Raw genomic sequence first — 19,777 nt, forward strand, 5'->3', positions numbered from 1 at the left:
TCGTTAGGGAGCCTGAGCATCATATATTTTAAATATCTCCCTAGGTGGTTGAAATGTGCACTGAGATAAGAATAATTTTTCTGTAGCCACTTTGCTGCTTATTAACATTTGTACCAGAAGGAACCCAAGGAAATAGAGAGTTTGAAATTCAGACATTTATTTTTATCGTTTGGTAATAATTTTGGTAAAAGGTTTATTGGCAGTTATATCTGACATTATCAACAGTAGTAACTCATTTTAGATGGTCTGGAGGTTTCATTTGTCCGTGTATGTTGTTTTTACTGTTTCCTCTAATAATCGGAGTTTATTTTAAAAAAACATATATATAGGATCTAGTTGACTTTTTTCCTTAGGAAGCTATGAAAGCATTTACAAACTACTCTGAATCTTTTCCCTTTCTTCCTAGGTGGTAGATCATGTACTGGCACACTTGTAGTTAACATTGAAGATGTGAATGATAATCCACCGGCAATACTTCAAAATTATTTAGTAATCTGCAAACCAAAGATGGGTTATATTGACATTTCAGCTGTTGATCCAGACGAACGTATCCATGGTGCTCCGTTTTATTTCAGCTTGGCAAACCCTTCTCCAGAAACCAGTAGAATATGGACCCTTACCAAAGTTAATGGTATTTAACCAAAAATAATGATTTATATGCTCTGAAATAACTGAAAGTGGATTTACTTGTTTACTTTAATATTCTCATTAACATATTTTATAAGGCTAACCTTTTATGAATATTGTATGAGGTCTGTGTTATATGTTGTATATAAAATGAAAAATCGTAATGTTTATGAAGGCAAAATTTACATTTACAACAAAGACAAAAAAGCTTGTTAGGATATTGGGCAGCTTATCATTAAGACAAATTGTTTTTGTTGTGTTTTTAAAGTAACTCCAGTAAGGGGAAGAGAGAACAGAACATGGGAAGTTTAAATTTTATTGTAAACAAACTCCGGAAATGAGGAATCTGGGTGTATGGGACAAACACTCTATAGTTCTGGAAGGAAAGTTGGTGAGATGTGGACAGAGGCGTGACGGTGGAGCCTTCCAGGGGAGCCTCCTGTGCTAGTGATTTCTGGAGAGTGTAGTATTCTATATTTCGGCCACAGTTCACTGCTGATTTGTTACTATGTTGTGCTATTTCATGCAACTGGACTTTTGTGCATGCTGTCCCCTTTTGCCTTGAATACCCTCTTCCCATTTCTTAGCTTGATATTAATTTGTATTTTTTATGGAGTACTTACTATCCACCAGCCACTGTTCCAGATTCTGGGGATAAATAGAAAGATCAACAAGACAGTCATGACTCCAGTTCAGATGCTCATGTCTATGAAGTCTTTCTTGAAGTAGAAAGAGTGGCACCGTGACCTTTTCTTACCTTTTTTATAGCTCCTTTCATGTTGTATTATCATCCTTTTACTTTTCGCCTCCAATACATGTGTTTCTCAGGATATTTATAATCCATCTGTGTATTTCCAGCACGTAGCCCAGTGCTTAGGAGATACTAACTGCTTACTAAATGTTTGTTTAATCAATATTGATTGATAAATATGCATAAAGAAGGAAAATACTAGGGGAATCAGTAATCAGTGTTGTTAGAGTTGAGAAGGTTTTAGTAGGAATGCCGAGAGATTGAGTGGGCAGAAGGATGGCATCTGGGGTGAAGGGCCTTATGTACCAGGCAAAGGAGACTGACACCTGTACAGGAGGTGACAGCAGGTGTGCATTGGGAGTGTGCTGGTAAGGCAGTGCTGTACCCAGACTCAAGTCTTCAAAAGTTGACATTGGTGACGTTAGGGCAATTTGAGGAGGGCAGAGTTGAGTAGCGAGGAAAATTCAGAGGCTGCTGCACTAGGATGAATGAAGGAGACGTGACAGGGCTCATCTCGGGGTCTTGAGGGAGGAGAGGGCTTGAAGACTTTACCTTGAGCCCAGTATGATCCTGAAGGGTTCCAACGAAACCCAAGTAGTCACTCACATTCCTCTGGGGAGCTTTAAGTACGAAGTGCCGCCAAAAATCTTTGCAGTTCTTAGCAGCTATAACAGGGCCTTTAAGAAGGACTTAGAACTTACGGATGACTTCCAGGATGTGCATTATGCTAATTTGTCATTTCACTTACGGCAAAACTCAAAAGGTTATAATTGCCATTGAAGGTGTGTGAAGCTTTTGGTCAGTTGATAATAAAGTCATTAAAATACGATGCTAAGACTATTGAGGAAATACCACAGTTGATCAAAACATATTGCTATGATATAAATATCTGTGTTTTTGTGTAAGCCTTATACCTAGTCTGGGTGACATTAATTAGCTTTGTGGTATTGAGATGACTTCAGAGGGAAGACATTAATAACAAAGGGTCTATTGTGCTTTGAAACACTGCCCTATACATAAGGATAATGGACAGGTACCACAAGGTGAATGGTTAAGAGAATGTGAACTTAAGACATCCTTTATGTGTAATGATTGGTGTTAATTCTTTATGAGTGCCATAAACTGGTACTACAGAAAAATGCTTGAAGTGTATGTTAAGAGCAAATCTAGCACCATTAGTTTGTAGATAAGGGAATAGATAAGGGAATATTAAATATTGCTGAAATGTTACTGAGTCACTCCAATGCCAAATTATTTCTTTAAGCCTCTCTTCTAAAAAGTTGCAATGGGCAACACATATATGGTAATATTAGTGCTTGAAAAGGTTGAAGGTCGTCATCCATTTTTATTCGTTTCGTATGGCAGGCAGTTCCTTGAGAACAATGTCTTTAAAAATAAGGGTGGTGAAACAAATGTCAAGGGAAGAATAAATGTTCATTAAAAATATAATTCTTTTATTTTCTTTCAGATACAGCTGCCCGTCTTTCCTATTGGAAGAATGCTGCATTTCAAGAATATAATGTTCCTATTACTGTAAAAGATAGAGCAGGTCAATCTGCGACAAAAACCTTGAGAGTTAATCTGTGTGACTGTGATTATCCAAGTCAGTGTCTGGCAGCTTCGAGGAGTGCAGATGTGACGCTTGGAAAATGGGCCGTCCTTGCGATACTCCTGGGTGTGGCATTACTTTTCTGTAAGTCCTTTTACTTACTTAAAGTTAAAATGTGTAATAAATACCTGAGTGCAGGAAAAGGTCTTCAAAAAGTAATCTTGTCCACCCAGCCATCACGTGTGAGTCCCCTTTACAAATTCCCTTGTATTATCTGAGTTCTGATTGAATATTTTCTGTAAGAGGGACCAAGATCCTTTTTGAGATAAAAAATGTCATACTTGGACAGAACTCTTGAAAATGCCTTAGTTTGTGCCAAATCTGTCAACGTATAGCTTTATTTCCCGGTCTAAATAAACAATCTAAATCTTCTGAGCTAAATAAAACAATCTGAATCTTCTGCTCTATGAAATTACACTAAGAGCCATTTTCATTTCATGCTTTCTCACCATTCAGCCACAGACTTATGGGAGATGTTCAGATCACAGCAATATCTCTTCTTGGGTATATCTTGCCAGTTTTGTATTCTATTAACCTCCTTCTCACCAGTTGTGTAGTTCTCAATGGTATCATATTTTTTCCTTTCTTTTTATTTCTATCGAAACCTCTAGCCTAGATTAGCTGTTGTTCCTTTGTTCTGTGATAGGATTAGTGGTTAAGACCAAGACTCTGGAACCAGACTGTCCGGGTTTGTATGCCAGCCCTATTATTTGCAAGCCATGCAACCTGGGGCAGGTTACTTAACTGTGCTTTGGTTTCCTCATCTGTAAAAAGAGATAATTATAGTAGCCTACTTTATGGGGTAGCCATGAAGATTAATTGAGTTAATGCATGTGAAGAGCTTAGAACAGTGTATGGTATTTTTCCAATAACTGTTCGTTATTTTTCATCACCTCGACAAAATAAATATATATCAAACATCTACTATATGCCAGAAACTGTGTCTAGGTGCTTGGGACTCATCCATCAAGAAAACAGACAAAAATAAACAAAGAAAAACAAACAGTCAGCCTTGTGACAGTAAACAAATACAGTAAATGCTGTGGAGGAAAAAAATAAAGCAAACTGGTTAGGGTCTGTAGAGCTGTAGAGAGTGTGTGGGTGAGTGTGGGGGATTGGTGCTAGTGATTGCAATTTTCAGTAGATGGTTAGGTCAAATCTAACTGAGAAGGTTATCTTTGATGGTTTTTGGAAGAAGTAAAAGAATCAGCCAAGTGGAATACCTGGAGGAAGAGCCTTCAGTCAGAGGGAAAGTCAGTTCAAAGGCCCTATCGTGAGAGTGTGTGTGGAGAAATGAAGGAATGGCAGGGAGACCAGTTTGCATGGAGAGTAGTGGATGACGGGGAGTGGAGGGAGAAATGTAACCAGGAAGGTAACAGGGGGCCACAGAGAATAGACTGGGGTTGGCACATGTTTTCTGTAACGGGCCAAATAGTATATATTTTAAACTTTACAGACCATGTGATTTCAGTTGTAACCAATCAAATCTGCCCTTGTAGCAAGAAAGCAGCCTGGAATATATTTAAATGATGGGCATGGCTGTGTTCCTATAGAATTTTAGAACATTGTAAAGAATTATTGTTGTTATTACTGTTAGCTTCATTATCACATATTCAACCTCCCACAGTTATGTAGAATGAAAATTCTGAATGGACCAAATACAAAGTAGGTTTTAAAACACCTAGAGATAAATCTATTCTGGGAAAACATCTGTTTTGTCATGTCCTCATATAGGCAAAGCATCTTTTTGGGAATCAGTAAATCTCTTTAAAGTTTTGTCTTACATAAATGTCATTTTTTAAAAATTTACTATTTAACTCATGATTCTAAATACTTTAATATGATGGGTAGAATTTAAACTATTAACGAGGACTACAATCAAAATATACATATCATCACTTCAAATTTTAAACTGTAAGCTAAATCATGGCCTATTAATTTACAAAGGCCAAGGTAATTCATGGGAGACCATGCTGAGTAGCTTGATTTTCCTCATATGAACCTTAGATAATAAGAAATAAAAGATAAGTATTTTATTCTATGTATATTAAACTTTTTTTTTTTTAACTCAGCTGTGTTGCTAACTCTAGTATGTGGAGTTGTTGGTGCCAGAAAAAAAAAATGTTTTCCTGAAGATTTAGCACAACAAAACTTAATTATATCAAACACAGAAGCACCTGGAGATGATAAAGTGGTAAGTAATTTTTTTAATGACTTTTTATCTCTGAGTATCTCCCACAATTTTTTTTAACTCATCCTCATAAAGTATTTTCAAGATTTACGAGTTAATTTATATTTTTAATTTGGTCCGATTTTGTAGGCGTAAGTATTTTATCTGTCAATATTCAAATACTTATGCAGTGGCATTTATTAAATTTCTTAAACCAATGCATCGTTTTAGTTGTCTTTTTTAAAAGTTATTCCTTTTAAATCATAGTGTTGTGATTTAAGACTTGTTCTTTGATGTTTTGAATTTATAATAATCTTTTATATATATTATATTTATATATAATATATTATTTATAATAATATATATTATAATTATATATAAATATATATTTATATTATATATATTATATTTATATATAATCTTTTTGACTGCTCTCTACAGTGTGCATTTCTAGATATTATTTGTTTATCTAACTCTGACCATTTATAATGGGAAAAATAAACTTGCTAAAAGTTCTCAAGATAAACTAAGAAAATATCAAAGAAATACCTGTTTGAATAAAGTGTGCGGGGAGTGTGGGGGTGGAGATTGGAAGACTACTGCCACTCTCTTTCCTTATATATTTCTTGGGACCTCTGAGGAGCTTGGCATCATGCTTCTTGTTTTTTGGGGAAGTATATAAAAAAAGTTCTTACAAGGCATGTTCTCCCCTCAAAAAGATTTCAATTTATTTATGAGGAATACAGTCTACATTTATGGGAAAAATAAATAGGAAGATGACAATAAACCATTAGCACCAATATGATAGAGCCCCGACTGAGTTCAAAGATACTTATGATACATGAGTATATTCATGGCCTCTGGATCAACTGAGAAGTCCTGGTGAAAGAGGTACAGATTACTCTGTAATTTAAAGAAGAAGGGCTTGAAAGTGAAGAGATGGTGGGAATAGCTAAAGAGCAGGAAAACAGCCTAAAGAATAAGAAAGGACATGACAAGTTTCAGGGATTATTCAACAAATAGCAAATAAATTGATTTGGAATGGAAGAAATGATGTGTTGGAATAGAGGCTTGAACTTAAATTAGGCCTGGAGGGGAGAGCATATAAACAAGGAGGGGAGATGGGACTTTCATATGCCACACTAAAGACTTTGGATTTATTCTCCTGGTGAGAGAGCCAGTCAAGACTTTGCACGGAAACGGCAAAATGTGAGCAGTGTGATGCTGGATCAGTAGGGTGATCAACCAGAATAGGAAGACGTCGGGGATGGGGAAGACAAAGGATTAGGCTCTTTTGACAGTTTAAGCATGAGATGAGTCTACTAGGATGATGGTAATTGAAATATTAAAATAGAGATGGATAAGGGACATTTTTAAACATATAAGATTGTTTACTTTTGAGGGACAAAGTAAAAAGTGGAGTCAAAGTGACAGATACTGTAGCCAGGGACAGTGGCGATCTATCAAGCCTTTTCTGTCTCTCAGAGTGAAGATGCCTTTCTTATCGACTGTTTCTCCCTTTCATCTCTCCATCATTATGCAAAATCATAGCCCATCTACACATCTACATGTGGAGCCCTGTAATTACCTCCCTATTCAGAAAATAGGTTCAATCCCTTGATAGTCCTTGTGTAGATAGCAAATTTTATGTCTGAGAATGGAATGCTTGAGCTTTACCTAATATTTTTTCTTTGCCACTTGATGCAAGAGCTGATCGCCACTTCACCATATCATACTCACGCTTATTTACCTGTTCTCTGTTAGGAACACTGCTCAAAAGGACTTGGAATTAGTAATTTATACCAAAACATAATTTTAGGCATATTTTTACAAACTGTAACAAAATTTCATAGTACACATATAAACTCATTTTAGTACAGTGAGTAAGAGTGGTGACTTTAGTTCTGGATCCGAGTTTGAGTTAAAGGCATTCAGATGGAGTTAGGAGTTGGGTGACAGATCAGAACTGGGAGCGTAAATGTGGAAATCACTGACGTGGAGGAGGAGTTGTTGATCCTCTGTGAGAATAAACTTTGGGGAATGCACTTGGAGAGGTGGGCAGGAAGGAATGGAGGAGAGGGAGAATGTGAAACAGCACTGTAGGCTCAGCCTTGATTTTAGTTTATTTTCACTTCTCCTTTCATTAGCTTAGAAATATGATCTCTGAACATGTACTTATCATGACAAAATTATACCATCAAAGAGATTTGATAATCAGAATTTTTGTTTTTTGTAATAGAAATTTACTATAGCAGCAACCTAAACAAAACATATAGAGTAGCAGTGCCACCAAATGGCTACTTTTCAGTTCTTTTTTTCTGGCATTTTGTTCTAAGGCAGTGAGATAGTATGTATGACTTTTATAGATATATTTCAGGCTCGGTAAATCTTCTGAACTTGAAAATCTTCTAGTTTAGGTAGAGGCTCTGCATATTAAATAGAAAAAAAAATAAATTGGTAAGAAGATGGCACAATGAAACCTGATTATAATGGGGATCTTGTCATGAAAGTAATGGTTTGTAATGAGAACTGACAGGCTGAGGTTACCGCTGTAACTCAACCTCCCACCTATGGCGCAGAGGGTTGGTGTGAAGTTCCAGCATTAAGTTCATGTTTAGTCAATCAGTCTTTTTCATTTAAAAAAATTCCCTTGACTCTTCGTCTTTTTCTAGTTCCCTCCATATCTCTTTCTTTGAAGCTGAACCTTTAGAAATAAAGATTTATACTTGATTTCTCTGTGACGTCACTTCCTGTTCTCTCACTTACCAATGGCCACTCTTACTTGAACCCTATGGCTGCTTACTTTATTTGAACCAGTTCTTATCCTACTTTGTTTTTTTTCTACGTTATTGACCTCCTTACTGTAATCCTTCTTACATGGCTTTAGTCATGCGTCTTTGGTTCCCTCTATCATCTCAATAGCTATTTCAGATCAATTCTGTCACAGTTGTAATTCCTTTGTCTGCCCCTTAAAATGTGATTTTTCTTGTAATTTTATTCTTAACCTTCTTTTCTTTTAGTCTGCAATTTTCTCTGGGTGATCTCATTTATTCCCAGGGCTTCAACTACCACCTATAAGGTAGTGACTCCCAGCGTTCTATCTCCAGCTCAAATCTCTCACCTGAGCTCCAGATCCACATGTTTATATACTCCTCTTGGACGTCCCACAAGTTTCTCAAGTTAACCACATCCAGAATGGAATTGCTCACCCTCCTCTTGCCCGTAAGCACTTCCTTCTTCCCTAATTCAGTGTGAGTTGTACCATCAATCTAGTTGCACAGCAGACCACATAGGAATGATTCTTGACCCTTCCCTTTGCTGCCTCGTCCATCTAACCACCAGTAAGCTTTCTCTGGAGTCCATCCACTTCTTGTAATGATCACGGCTTCTACTTTGAATTAGATTCTTATTATTTTTCACTTAGAATAATTCAGTGACCTGTTTGATCTCCATGACACTAAACTTGTCTTTTTCTTATTTGTCTTTCACATTATTACTTAGAATGATTTTTTAAAATATGTTCCTCCCCTGTTATGAAAACCCTTCTTTGAATCCCTGTGATCTCCATGATGGTCTAAATTTTTTAGCATGGCGTGTAGATCTTTATGTCTTCAGGCCTTTTATGACCTTCCAGTTTTCTCCTGCTCTTTGAACTCTATGTGGTAGCCATTCTCAGTGGGCTGAGGTTGAGGTCCCCTAAAGCATCCCATTTGCCTTTGCCGCTAGGCCATCCTGCGGCTGCTGTATTCTTCTCTACATCTCTCAGTAGAAGTCCCTTGGCTCAGAGTTTTCCCAGTCTACATTGCTTACCCTTTCTGGGTTTGGATTTTATACTCTTTCTCTGTGCTCCTATAGTATTCTGCCTTCACCCCTATAGGAGAATAATTATATTCTTAAAGTAATAATCTATTTTCTGCCTCATTGGAATAAGCACTTCTTGGAGCCACTGAGGGACCAGATCTATCTTTGCAGCCCTAGTCTAGGCCCCTAATTGGAAAGTGATGAATATCTGTTGAATGAATGAATAAATGAATACAAGGTTGAAAAAAATGTTCTCTCTCCCTTGTCTTCTTGTGACTTTACTTGTAATCCATTTCCTCCCAATACGAATGGTCTTCTATTTTTATTTCAGTGTTCTGGCAATGGGTTTATGACCCAGACAGTCAACAACTCTAGTCAAGGCTTTTGTGGTACTCTGGGATCAGGAGTCAAGAATGGAGGGCAGGAAACCATTGAACTGATGAAAGGAGGACACCAGACCTTGGAATCGTGCGGAGGGGCCGGACACCATCACACCCTGGATTCCTGCAGGGGGGGACATGTGGACACGGACAACTGCAGATACACTTACTCAGAGTGGCATAGTTTCACTCAGCCCCGTCTTGGTGAAGTGAGTTTCCCTAAGTGATTTGACTCCTCGATTACATGTCCAAGTGGAGAAGAATAAGAAATTGAAATGAGCATATATTTTTCAGAAACTGCTTTTCTGTATTCTTCAGTGTATCCTCTTTCTCTCTCATTCTCTGGCTATTTTTTCCCCTGCTCTTTGATTTTGTTACATTATTTCATATAAAGGGGATTTTATTTCATGTCATATTTCTTTTAATTTCTAGAATTTCATGAAAATTCGAGGTTTCCAATATCCCTCACTAAAGTTACGTTTCATTTCTGGGTGTTTACCTCACGAATGCTTTTAATATAGAAGAATATGGGGGAAAAAACCCTCATTCCACACAATCACAAAACTCCACAAATCAAATCTGCATTTCTCTGTGAAAACAAAGCATGTGTACACAATTCTAGGATGAACATTAAATAATATGATCTATCTGAACTATTTTTAATGCAAAAAGAACCATGCAAATATAAAGTATTTTTACTCAGAAGAGAGCTAGGATGTGAAAGGACGGAGCAATTAAATAAGGGGTTTTCAATCCTGGCAGCACATCAGAATCCCCTGAGAGGGGGCCGGCCCCATGGCCGAGTGGTTAAGTTCACACTTTGCTTCGGCGGCCCAGGATTTCACTGGTTCGGATCCTGGGTGCGGACATGGCACCACTCGTCAGGTCATGCTGAGACAGTGTCCCACATGCCACAACCAGAGGGACCTGAAGCTAGAGTATACAACTATGTACTGGGGGGCTTTGGGGAGAAGACGAAGAAAAGAAAAGATTGGCAACAGGTGTTAGCACAGGTGCCAATCTTTAAAAAAAAAAAAATCCCCTGGGGAGCGTTTAAAAAATACTAATGCCCGTACTCCACCTTGAAAGATTCTGATTTCATTGGTTTTTTTTTTTTTAAAGCTTGTCGGGTGATTCACATGTGCAGCTCAGGGAGAGAACCACTGGATCAAATATTCTTTCTGTTACTAAGTTTTCACTTTTTTTTATCAGAGGCTTCCAGTATCATTCTAACACAAACACTGGAGCAGAAGCCCTTAATCCTTTAGTAGACTGCAAATGGGCAACATTCCAGGACATGGCTGTGGCTTATCGTGTGCCCATAGCATATTTTTCTTTTTGTCCAATTCAAGTGTTAATCCTTTTTCTGTTTCTAGACAGTCAGTATCACATCAGATCAGGTTGAGAAGGAGTGATGCTTAAGAAGCACTCTTAGGAGTATTCTTCATTGTGCTCCTCAGGTAATGGGATACGAGGCTAAAAAGGCCATCAAGAAAGATGCTTGATAATATAAACCAAGGAAATAAGCTCCCAGTTAGAGAGGGCATGGGCACACGTGAGAAAGGGAGAACGCACAGGAGTTGACAAGTCGACAGATGGGCCAGTGACAGACAGTGAGGGTATGCGTGGCCGAATGCTTGGCTTCTCTATTCTGAAGGCCCACTTTTTGCAGTGTGGGTTATACAGATTTATTTTTGATGGAGAAGATTGGCTCTGAGCTAACATCTGTTGCCAATCTTCCTCTTTTTTGCTTGAGGAAGATTGTCCCTGAGCTAGTATCTGTGCCAGTCTTCCTCTGTTTTGTATGTGGGACACCACCACAGCACGGCTTGATGAGCTGTGTGTGGGTTTGTGCCAGGGATCCGAACCCTGGAACCCCTAGCCACTGAAGCAGAGCACGCAAACCTGACCATTACACCACTGGGCCAGCCCCGATGTGTTGATTATTTTTAATTTCACTATGCATCTCTCATTTTATCATGTTTTGGCTATCTCGGAGACTTGATTCTAAAGCCAATGAGGTAATTCTTACCTACTTTATAACTGCATATAATAGCAATTTTGGTTGACATTTTTTAAACATTTACTATGTCCTGGATGTATAAAGGGTATTTTTCATGTACTCATTTCATCATTTAATGATGATCTTGGGAGACAGTCACTGTCTGTATTCCCATTGTAGATGTAAGGAGAGTCAAACTTAAAGATGTTTAGTAACTTGCTCAAACTCGTATAGCTAGTTGGTAAAGCCAGAGCTATGACTCGAAATAGGACTGTTTGACTATTCAAGGTCAGATTCTTAATCACTTTGTGTGTTGTCGCCATGCTGTGGACTAGCCTGCCCTCTAAATATAAATTTAGGAATAAGCATTTAATGATAACTTAAATGTACTTAAATATAACACTTGCATATATAATTTTTTATTTGTATCTATTATTAGAAATGTAAAATATACTGACTTTATGGTGTGGTTGTGATATCGACCAATCGTGTGCATTTTTTGTGTGTAGGACTCCGTTAGAGGACACACTGGTTAAAAATTAAACATAAAAGGTAAATAAAAAAATAAATTTTATGTTCATATGTTTAAATGTGTTTAAAGCAATAATACAATTCTTTTTTTTTATTTTACAGAAATTGCGTCTGTGTAATCAGAGTGACGACCACGTGCCATCCCAAGATTACGTCCTTACATACAACTATGAAGGACGAGGATCTCCAGCTGGTTCTGTAGGTTGCTGCAGTGAAAAGCAGGAAGAAGATGGCCTTGACTTTCTAAATAATTTGGAAGCCAAATTTACTGCCTTAGCAGAAACGTGCACAAAGAGATAATGTTAAAGTGCTACAATTAGGCGTGTCTTTACCAGACATTCTGGAGGATTCCAAAAGGGATATTGTAAAATTCAATTTCAATTTCTAATATATATATGAATATATATAGCGATTTTTCTAAATTGTGAATTGTGCCATTTACCAATGTGTATTTTTATAGCAGTTTGTTGCATATCTTTTCCAAGAAGTTTAAAATGTTAAAACATATTTTGCCTTTTTTACCACTGAGTAAATAGACAAATCTTGTGCTGTAGCATTGAATTAAGGTCTATAAAGGACCTGCTCTCTTTTATAGATATTTTCCCAGTGAATAGGTTGGGTAAATATTAGTCCAACAATAGCTAAGCTGTACTTGATTGAATATAGCAGAACAGCTATCTGGGCCAGAAGTTCTGTTCTTGTTCCAGATTTAGATTTAAGTGGAATAGGATTATATCAAACACAATGGCAAATGATGTTGGATCTTTTAGCTGTAAAAAACCAGTAGCACCTCATCAGTAGCCCTTAAGACTACTAGAATTTGGTTTTTCTTCTGGTTAGCAATAAGATCGTGAGGAGCTGTCTTGTCTACTCAGTTGCCCTAGAAAGAGCTCAAAAATAGATAGCCACGACTTTAAACTACACCAGGAAAGTGTAGACCAAAAATTTGTGCTGTTTTTGTGGTTTTGAAAGTGTGTTTTGTGGTTTACAAAAGGATTGTTATGAGGAATATGTCTAAGTTTTCTGATTCTCAAAAAACGAAACTATATTCACCGTACAGAGAGTTATTGCCAATATTTTAAAAGAAAAATGCTAAGATCTTCTATTGAGATTGTAATCACAAGTCTTAACACTTTTTTTCCTGAGATTCAAGACTACTATTGATAACTTGCCTGTAATGAAAATTATGCTGAGAAAAAGTTACTTTTCTTCTCTAGGGTATTGTACTTTCATATTTCCATTTACAAGCTTAGCACATATGACAGTTTTCTCTCGATAGTAGTCATTTGCAATTAGAATATGTTAGCTCCAGGTGGATTGTGGTTATGTCGTATAGTCTGAAGAAACAAGCTCCCATCATAGTTATGAGTAGGAACGAGGGGTAAGCATGCATCTCCATTCACTACCATTATCAAACAAAATACATTGCTCCTTATTACAGCAGGTAAATATTACAAAATACTGTAAAGAATTAAAAGAATGTAGTGAAACTTAAGCCGTAGGTGCAATTTCATATCTTCCAAGATGTTGCTTAAATGTAGTGCTTCTCAAAGTTGTTCATGTGATGGAGACCCTGGAAGACCTTGCAAACTACCCCATAGCGATGGTGTTTAAACTTCTAATAACTAATGTCTAATCTTATGATAAATCTAGTGTCACATTGTTGTATTCTCATTTCAAGTGACAGTATAAAACATAGCAACAAATATTAGGTATCACTAGTTGAAGAAAATTTTGGAAGAGAAACAAGATTAAATTAACTTAAGGGGCTGGCCTGGTGGCACAGCAGTTAAGTGCACACGTTCTGCTTTGGCAGCCCGGGGTTCGCCAGTTCAGATCCCAGGTGTGGACATGGTACCGCTTGGCAAGCCAGGCTGTGGTAGGTGTCCCACATATAAAGTAGAGGAAGATGGGCACAGATGTGAGCTCAGGGCCAGTCTTCCTCAGCAAAAAGAGGAGGATTGGCAGCCGAGGTTAGCCCAGGGCTGATCTTCCTAAAAAAAAAAAATTAACTTAAAAATTTTGCAGCTGTAAGGAATTGAGACCTATTCCCCACCCGCCACCCGCTCCCCACAAAATTTGACTTTGTAGGCTGAATTTGTTGAGCTAGCTCATGAAGTGGCCATGTTCTGTAAGAATATAGTTTAAACTGACTGTATATACACACACGCATATATATATACACAGACACACATAAATAAAACAACCAATGCAACATTTAAAATGAAATGAAAAACAAAAGAGAAGATGATCATGATTTAAAATGAGACTGGGGTATGTCCCACAATGGAAATACAGTATTTAAAAAAAAGGAGAACTTCTTATGTTTAGTTCTTATGTGCTGCTTGATAACTAAGCACGTCAGGAAATAGTTCATGTATATTTGTGTCATTTGTTTAAAACTGAATACAGCTAGTTAAACTTTTCTAGTTTCATTGGAAAGGAAAGAGGGAACCAGGTGGAACGGTAGATTTGCTTTGCAGCCTGTTTCCACATCTACAAATTGGGTGCAAGCTGGTGAAGACTATCACAGCTAGGGCTCCCTGACCTCAGGGGGTGGGTTCCAGAAATGAAATGCTTTTCTTCAAGCTATTACTAAAACTTTATTTAACCTAATTCTGTTGAAAGTAAATCCTCTATCACCATTTTCCTTCTCTCTCCTACCAACCGATGTGTAAAAAACATTTAGAGCCAATTAACCATGTCCTCTTGGTCAGATTTTAGAGGATAAAGGGAGCTGGGTTTGCAAATCTTACTGAAAGGATTGAGTGGGGCATGATTGTCCTAAAATCAAAGCCCACCGTTTGCACTGTGTCCTAATCAAAGCCTAGGAACTATAAAATGTCATTTTCCTATTCAGTGCCCTGTTTTAAAATGGTGTTGGTGTGATTAAAGTAAATCTAGCCCTCCCATCAGGCCCCCCAAATCTCTCCCAACGTTGTCAATAACACTTAGGTGGCAAAGACTGCAGACTGTCAATCACCCTTTCATATGACTTAATTTTTATGAGATTGTTTTCTTACAAGGATTTTTAAAATAATTTAAAAAATAGGAATTTTGGGTAGAGGAAAGAAAAAAGATCGAGTGGTCATTTGGGGAGAGAGGGAACTTTGGGAGAGCACATGCTCTATTGGAGTATTCGGACAGTCAGAGAACAACGTGAAAACTCAGGCCTTCAATGGCAGGAGAGAGGCTAACAGAGGGACTTGAGTGATAGTAAAGGCGACATTGCTTGCTATTTAATTTTTCCTAGGCTAGGCCTTTCCTTTTCCTTCTTTTCTCAAGCTTGTGGCAGCTATATTTGATTTCGGGGAGGTGTCACCAACCCTTTCTCCCCAGCTCACCTTATTTGGAGTGTGGAATCAAGGAGAAGAGAGCTAACTACATGGAGTCTGGAGATATTTACGGAATGGGCCTGAACTGGTTATGCAGGATAGACACGGGTCCATAGGGGATGTTTATTTGTCATGGCGCCCTCTGGGCACTAAGCTAGAAGACCTTCAGTTAGATATGTGTCTAAAAGTTTTTGTTTGATGCTGCATTTTCTGTTTTCTAATTTGCCCCTGAAATCTAGATTTTTCGACTTATTCTTTCGTAAGGGTAATTTTCTTTTTAAAGTCTTATTTTTAACATGTAGTGTTCTTCTTCCCTTGTTTGTGTAACATGAAAATTATGCTATTTTAGTGTGAAAGAAAATATATTTTTAAAGCTTTCATTTTTTTTCTCTGGCAAATGCTTTTGAATTTTTAATGCAAGTGTGCAGACTGTTTTTTCTTATTTTTATAAGGAAGCAGTTAACTGTCTAAAATGCAGTAAGGCTTGTTTTGCAACGTTTCTAACAGAGCTTTAATTTTGCTATTCAAAGAAGTGACTTTGCTTTTAAAGAAAACATGGCAGGTTAAAGTAAGCAAAAATTGGATGTGTAAAGTAATATTTACAGATATAGAAGGTAATAAAACAATGTTAACTTGATTTTGTCTTTTCTCTGTTTAGAGATTAAATGATTCCAAGGTGATCATATTGAAAAATTGTGCTTGAGACTGGCATGGGAATAGAGATGCTCTGTAATGTCTTGGTTGTAGTACTGGGGAGTATTTTAGACATCAGGTCATTATCAAATTGTCAACATCGTTAATATATACTGTTTGGGAGGAGGTCACTATTTGAGGCACAGCTTTGCAAGTGGTATCTATATCTATCTATCTATCATCTATCTAATTTTGATTGGGTAAAGAATGATTAGAAGATAGTTGTAATTGCAGAGTGTTCCAGAAATCACATCCTGCTACAGGATGTATCTTGTATTCTTACTTGGAGGAGCAGTGGAGTCAAGGGGAAACATTATGAGTTAAAAAAAAAAAAAGTGATATTCCAGTCTCGGTTCTGCCACTTACAGGATATGCGACCTCTGCGTTTTAATGACGACTGAAATATGCTCTGTGTACTTCAGAGCGAATCTTTTCCCTGTGTGTGTGCGCGCACTTCCCACAAATCTGAGGCTGACCATTTCAAAAATTTAGGAGTTGTATCAAAAGTTTTCATTTTTAATACAATTTGAATCACAATTTCAATTTCAGGAACTTATATTGTGATCATTATTTATCTGTGCAAATATTTGGTTTCAACAATGTTTGCTAAATTTTTGTTTGTGATAGCAAAACATTGGATAAATTCCAAGCGTCCAGCAGAAGTGGTTTGATTAAATATTGGGTCCTGGTGGTTGTGAAATCTCGGAAGACCTACTGTTTGAATGTGAATCCTGCTTCTGCCACTTAATGTCTCTGTGACTTTAGAAAGGCTGCCTGTCCCCTCTATAAGTCTTAATTTTCTCATCTTTAAAATCAAAATAACAATATCAACCTCATGAGGTTGTTGGAATATTACATGAGTTAATATATTTAAAGCACATAGAACATTGCCTATATATAGTAAAAGATTTGTTAAGTGTTAGGGACATATAAAATTATGTAATTGAATGCATCACAAAGCAATATCTAATTTCTTTTTAAGGAACAGTTTTATGTTCATATAGGAAAAAAAGGAAGACCTGAACAGATTCTCTCTAGACAATAGTATTATGGTTGATTTATATTTTGTGTTTATCTTCTACAATGAACATTGGTAACATTTTTAATTTTTTTTTAAAAAAGATTACTCCCAACCCTAGACAGCTCCTTTATGGCTCTCGTATTAGTTAGAGTTAGAGTTGGCTGCATGGACAAGAAACTTAAGATGGTAGTGACATAAACCAATGGGATCCAGATTAAGTTTGCAAGCCTCTCTATTCTGACAATTTATTTTGATTCCATCAATTTGAGCCTCAGACTTTTCATTTTCCCTTTACTTTAAAAAAAAGTGTGGTAAAATTTGCGTAAGATAAACGTCACCATTTTAACTATTAAAGTGTACAGTTCAGTGGCATTTAGTACATTCAGAATGTTGTGCAACCCTCACCACTATGTAGTTCCAGAACATTTTTATTTCCCCGAAAGGAAACCCTTTAAGCAGTCACTCCCCATGTCTCCATTCCTTCAGCTCGTGGCAACCACTAATCTATTTTCTGTTTCTCTGTATTTGCCTATTCTGGACATTTCATTTAAATGGATCATATAATATGTGTCCTTATGTCCAAAAAGAGGAGGATTGGCAGCAGTTAGCTCAAGGCTAATCTTACTCAGGGGAAAAAAAAAATTGGCCAGTGTAAAAGGTCACGAAGAAAACTGACAATTCAGATGCTATAATTGGTAAAATTTGATATAAACAGCCAATTGATCAAGTGAATCAATTTTGCATTACAAAATATAGTACAAAAGTTGTCTTATTAAAACGATTTTAATGAAATAAAAATGCAAAACTGGAAAGAATTTAACTTGGCTGTACAAGAATTTGGAAAATCAAAACGGTTTAATTTTTAGGAACTAGAAAATATTTTCTGGACAGAAGTTTATCAAAAGGGGCATAACTCTAATATCTATACTAAAAAATACAGAGTAAAATCTTCTAGAGTTGAAACTTGAGTTGAAAATTTGCTTTGTCCCCTATGTTCAGATCTGAAATACCCAAAGGAGTCTCTTTCTGACTATCTTTGTGTCTGTCTGTCCTATACACCAGTCAGCATGCTGTCCAAAACACAGTCCATTCGAGAGTATAGTCACTGCTTAGAACACACACTACATTGCAGTGCCAGAATACTTTCTGTGTAACACCATTGAACATCTCCAGGAAGTCCCTTTCTAGACTTTTTTTTTTGAGGAAGATTAGCCCTGAGCTAACATCTGTGGCCAATCCTCCTCTTTTTTTGGCTGAGGAAGGCTGGCCCTGAGCTAACATCCGTACCCATCTTCCTCTACTTTATATGTGGGATGCCTACCACAGTATAGCCTGCCAAGCTGTGCCATGTCCGCACCCGGGATCCGAACTGGCAAACGCTGGGCCACTGAAGCGGAATGTGCGTACTTAACTGCTGCGCCACCGGGCTTGCCCCCCGTCTAGACTTTTTGCATTTATGACTGAGAAGGGCCCATGCTAAAATACCACTTCTTGCTTAAAAATAAATTAACCAAAAAAGTGGAAGCATCCTATTTACTTAGAAACTATGGTATTTGCCAGTATATAATACGCACTTTCCCCAGTCTGTGCCTTATTAAGTTGCAAGGAACCCCTGAGCCCCTGCCTTTCTGTTGGCTCCCCAACATTATGCCTGTAGGGGTGCAGGGAAGCCACATGATTTAGCTGCGGGCAGTGGGGAGGTTAGAGGAGGGGGAACATGCCACATTTTTTCCCCAAAAATATGTGCTTTTAATATACAAGAAAATTTTGTAACATGGTTTTCTTTCCAATAGTTAGCTTGTTCTTATTTCCCAAACCCCATCCCATTTAAGCAACTAAGTCTTTCGGTGTTCATTGGATGCTCTCTAAGTGTGCCACAGAATGAACACATGAACACATAGAGGCTCCAGGTCTAAAGTACCCATGTGACTGTGATCAGAGTAGGAGCTGCGTTAGTGACCATGTGTGTGAGCCATTGAGCAACCACCAGATGGTCCCCCTACCCAGCACCCCTTGGGATTCTATAGGAGTAAATGAAGCTTACTCTCGTACCCAGAAAAGAGGGGTGAAGATAAAATTCTAAATGACTGAGATTTCTTTTCTGCCACATTGGCTCAATGGGGACTTGAAATAGAAATTGAGTAATAGAAAAATAAAAGGAGCTATATTTCTAGAACATCAGAGACGTGAACTGAGATTCTTACCTACTATTCAAACAAACAAGCAGTTGAAGATTACCGAAAGGTAAAAAGCATGCTTTCCTTGCATGCATAGACCACATTTTCTTTATCTGTTCATCTATCGGCAGGCAGTTAGGTGTTCGCCCCCTTGGCTGTTGTGAATAATGCTGCAATGAACATGGGAGTGCAGATGTCTTTTCAAGATCCTGATTTCAATTCTTTTGGATAAATATCCAGAAGTTAGATTGCCAGATCATATGTAGTTCTATTTTTAATTTTTTGAGGAAACTTCATACTATTTTTCATAGGGACCACACCATTCAGCCATGAGAAACAAGGAAATCATGTCATATGCTACAATATGGATGAAACTTGAGGACATTATGCTGAGTGAAATAAGCCAGTCGCAGAAGAACAAAGACTGCATGATTCTGCTTATATGAGGCATCAAAAGTAGCTAAACTCACAGAAACAGAAAGACGAAGGCTGGTTGCCGGGGCCTGGGGTGAGGTGGAAATGGGGAGTTGCTATTCAATGGGGGTAAAGTTTCAGTCACACAAGATGAAAAGTTCTAGAGATCAGCTGTACAACATTGTGTTTACAGTTAACAGTGCTGTATTGTACACGTAAAGATCTGCTGAAAGTAGATCTTGTGTTTGTCACCACATTCAAAGGAA

General features: G+C 37.5%; 1 protein-coding gene across 2 annotated transcripts in view; it reads left to right on the plus strand.

Annotated features, from left to right (window-relative positions):
• DSC3 (desmocollin 3) overlaps positions 1-15,843 on the plus strand; it is a 51,377-nt gene extending 35,534 nt beyond the window's left edge. The window contains exons 12-17 of one of the 2 annotated variants that reach the window (XM_014842240.3): positions 407-631; positions 2,847-3,071; positions 5,060-5,181; positions 9,290-9,547; positions 11,850-11,892; positions 11,974-15,843. In XM_014842240.3, the coding sequence (XP_014697726.2) occupies positions 407-631; positions 2,847-3,071; positions 5,060-5,181; positions 9,290-9,547; positions 11,850-11,876 (857 nt within the window). In that variant the 3' untranslated portion in view covers positions 11,877-11,892; positions 11,974-15,843. The remainder of the gene's footprint in view (positions 1-406; positions 632-2,846; positions 3,072-5,059; positions 5,182-9,289; positions 9,548-11,849; positions 11,893-11,973) is intronic. The other variant, XM_014842239.3, reaches the window with a different exon arrangement.
• The last annotated feature ends 3,934 nt before the right edge of the window (positions 15,844-19,777 follow it).

This window comes from Equus asinus, chromosome 7 (genome assembly GCF_041296235.1).
Source record: "Equus asinus isolate D_3611 breed Donkey chromosome 7, EquAss-T2T_v2, whole genome shotgun sequence".
NCBI lineage: Eukaryota > Metazoa > Chordata > Mammalia > Perissodactyla > Equidae > Equus > Equus asinus.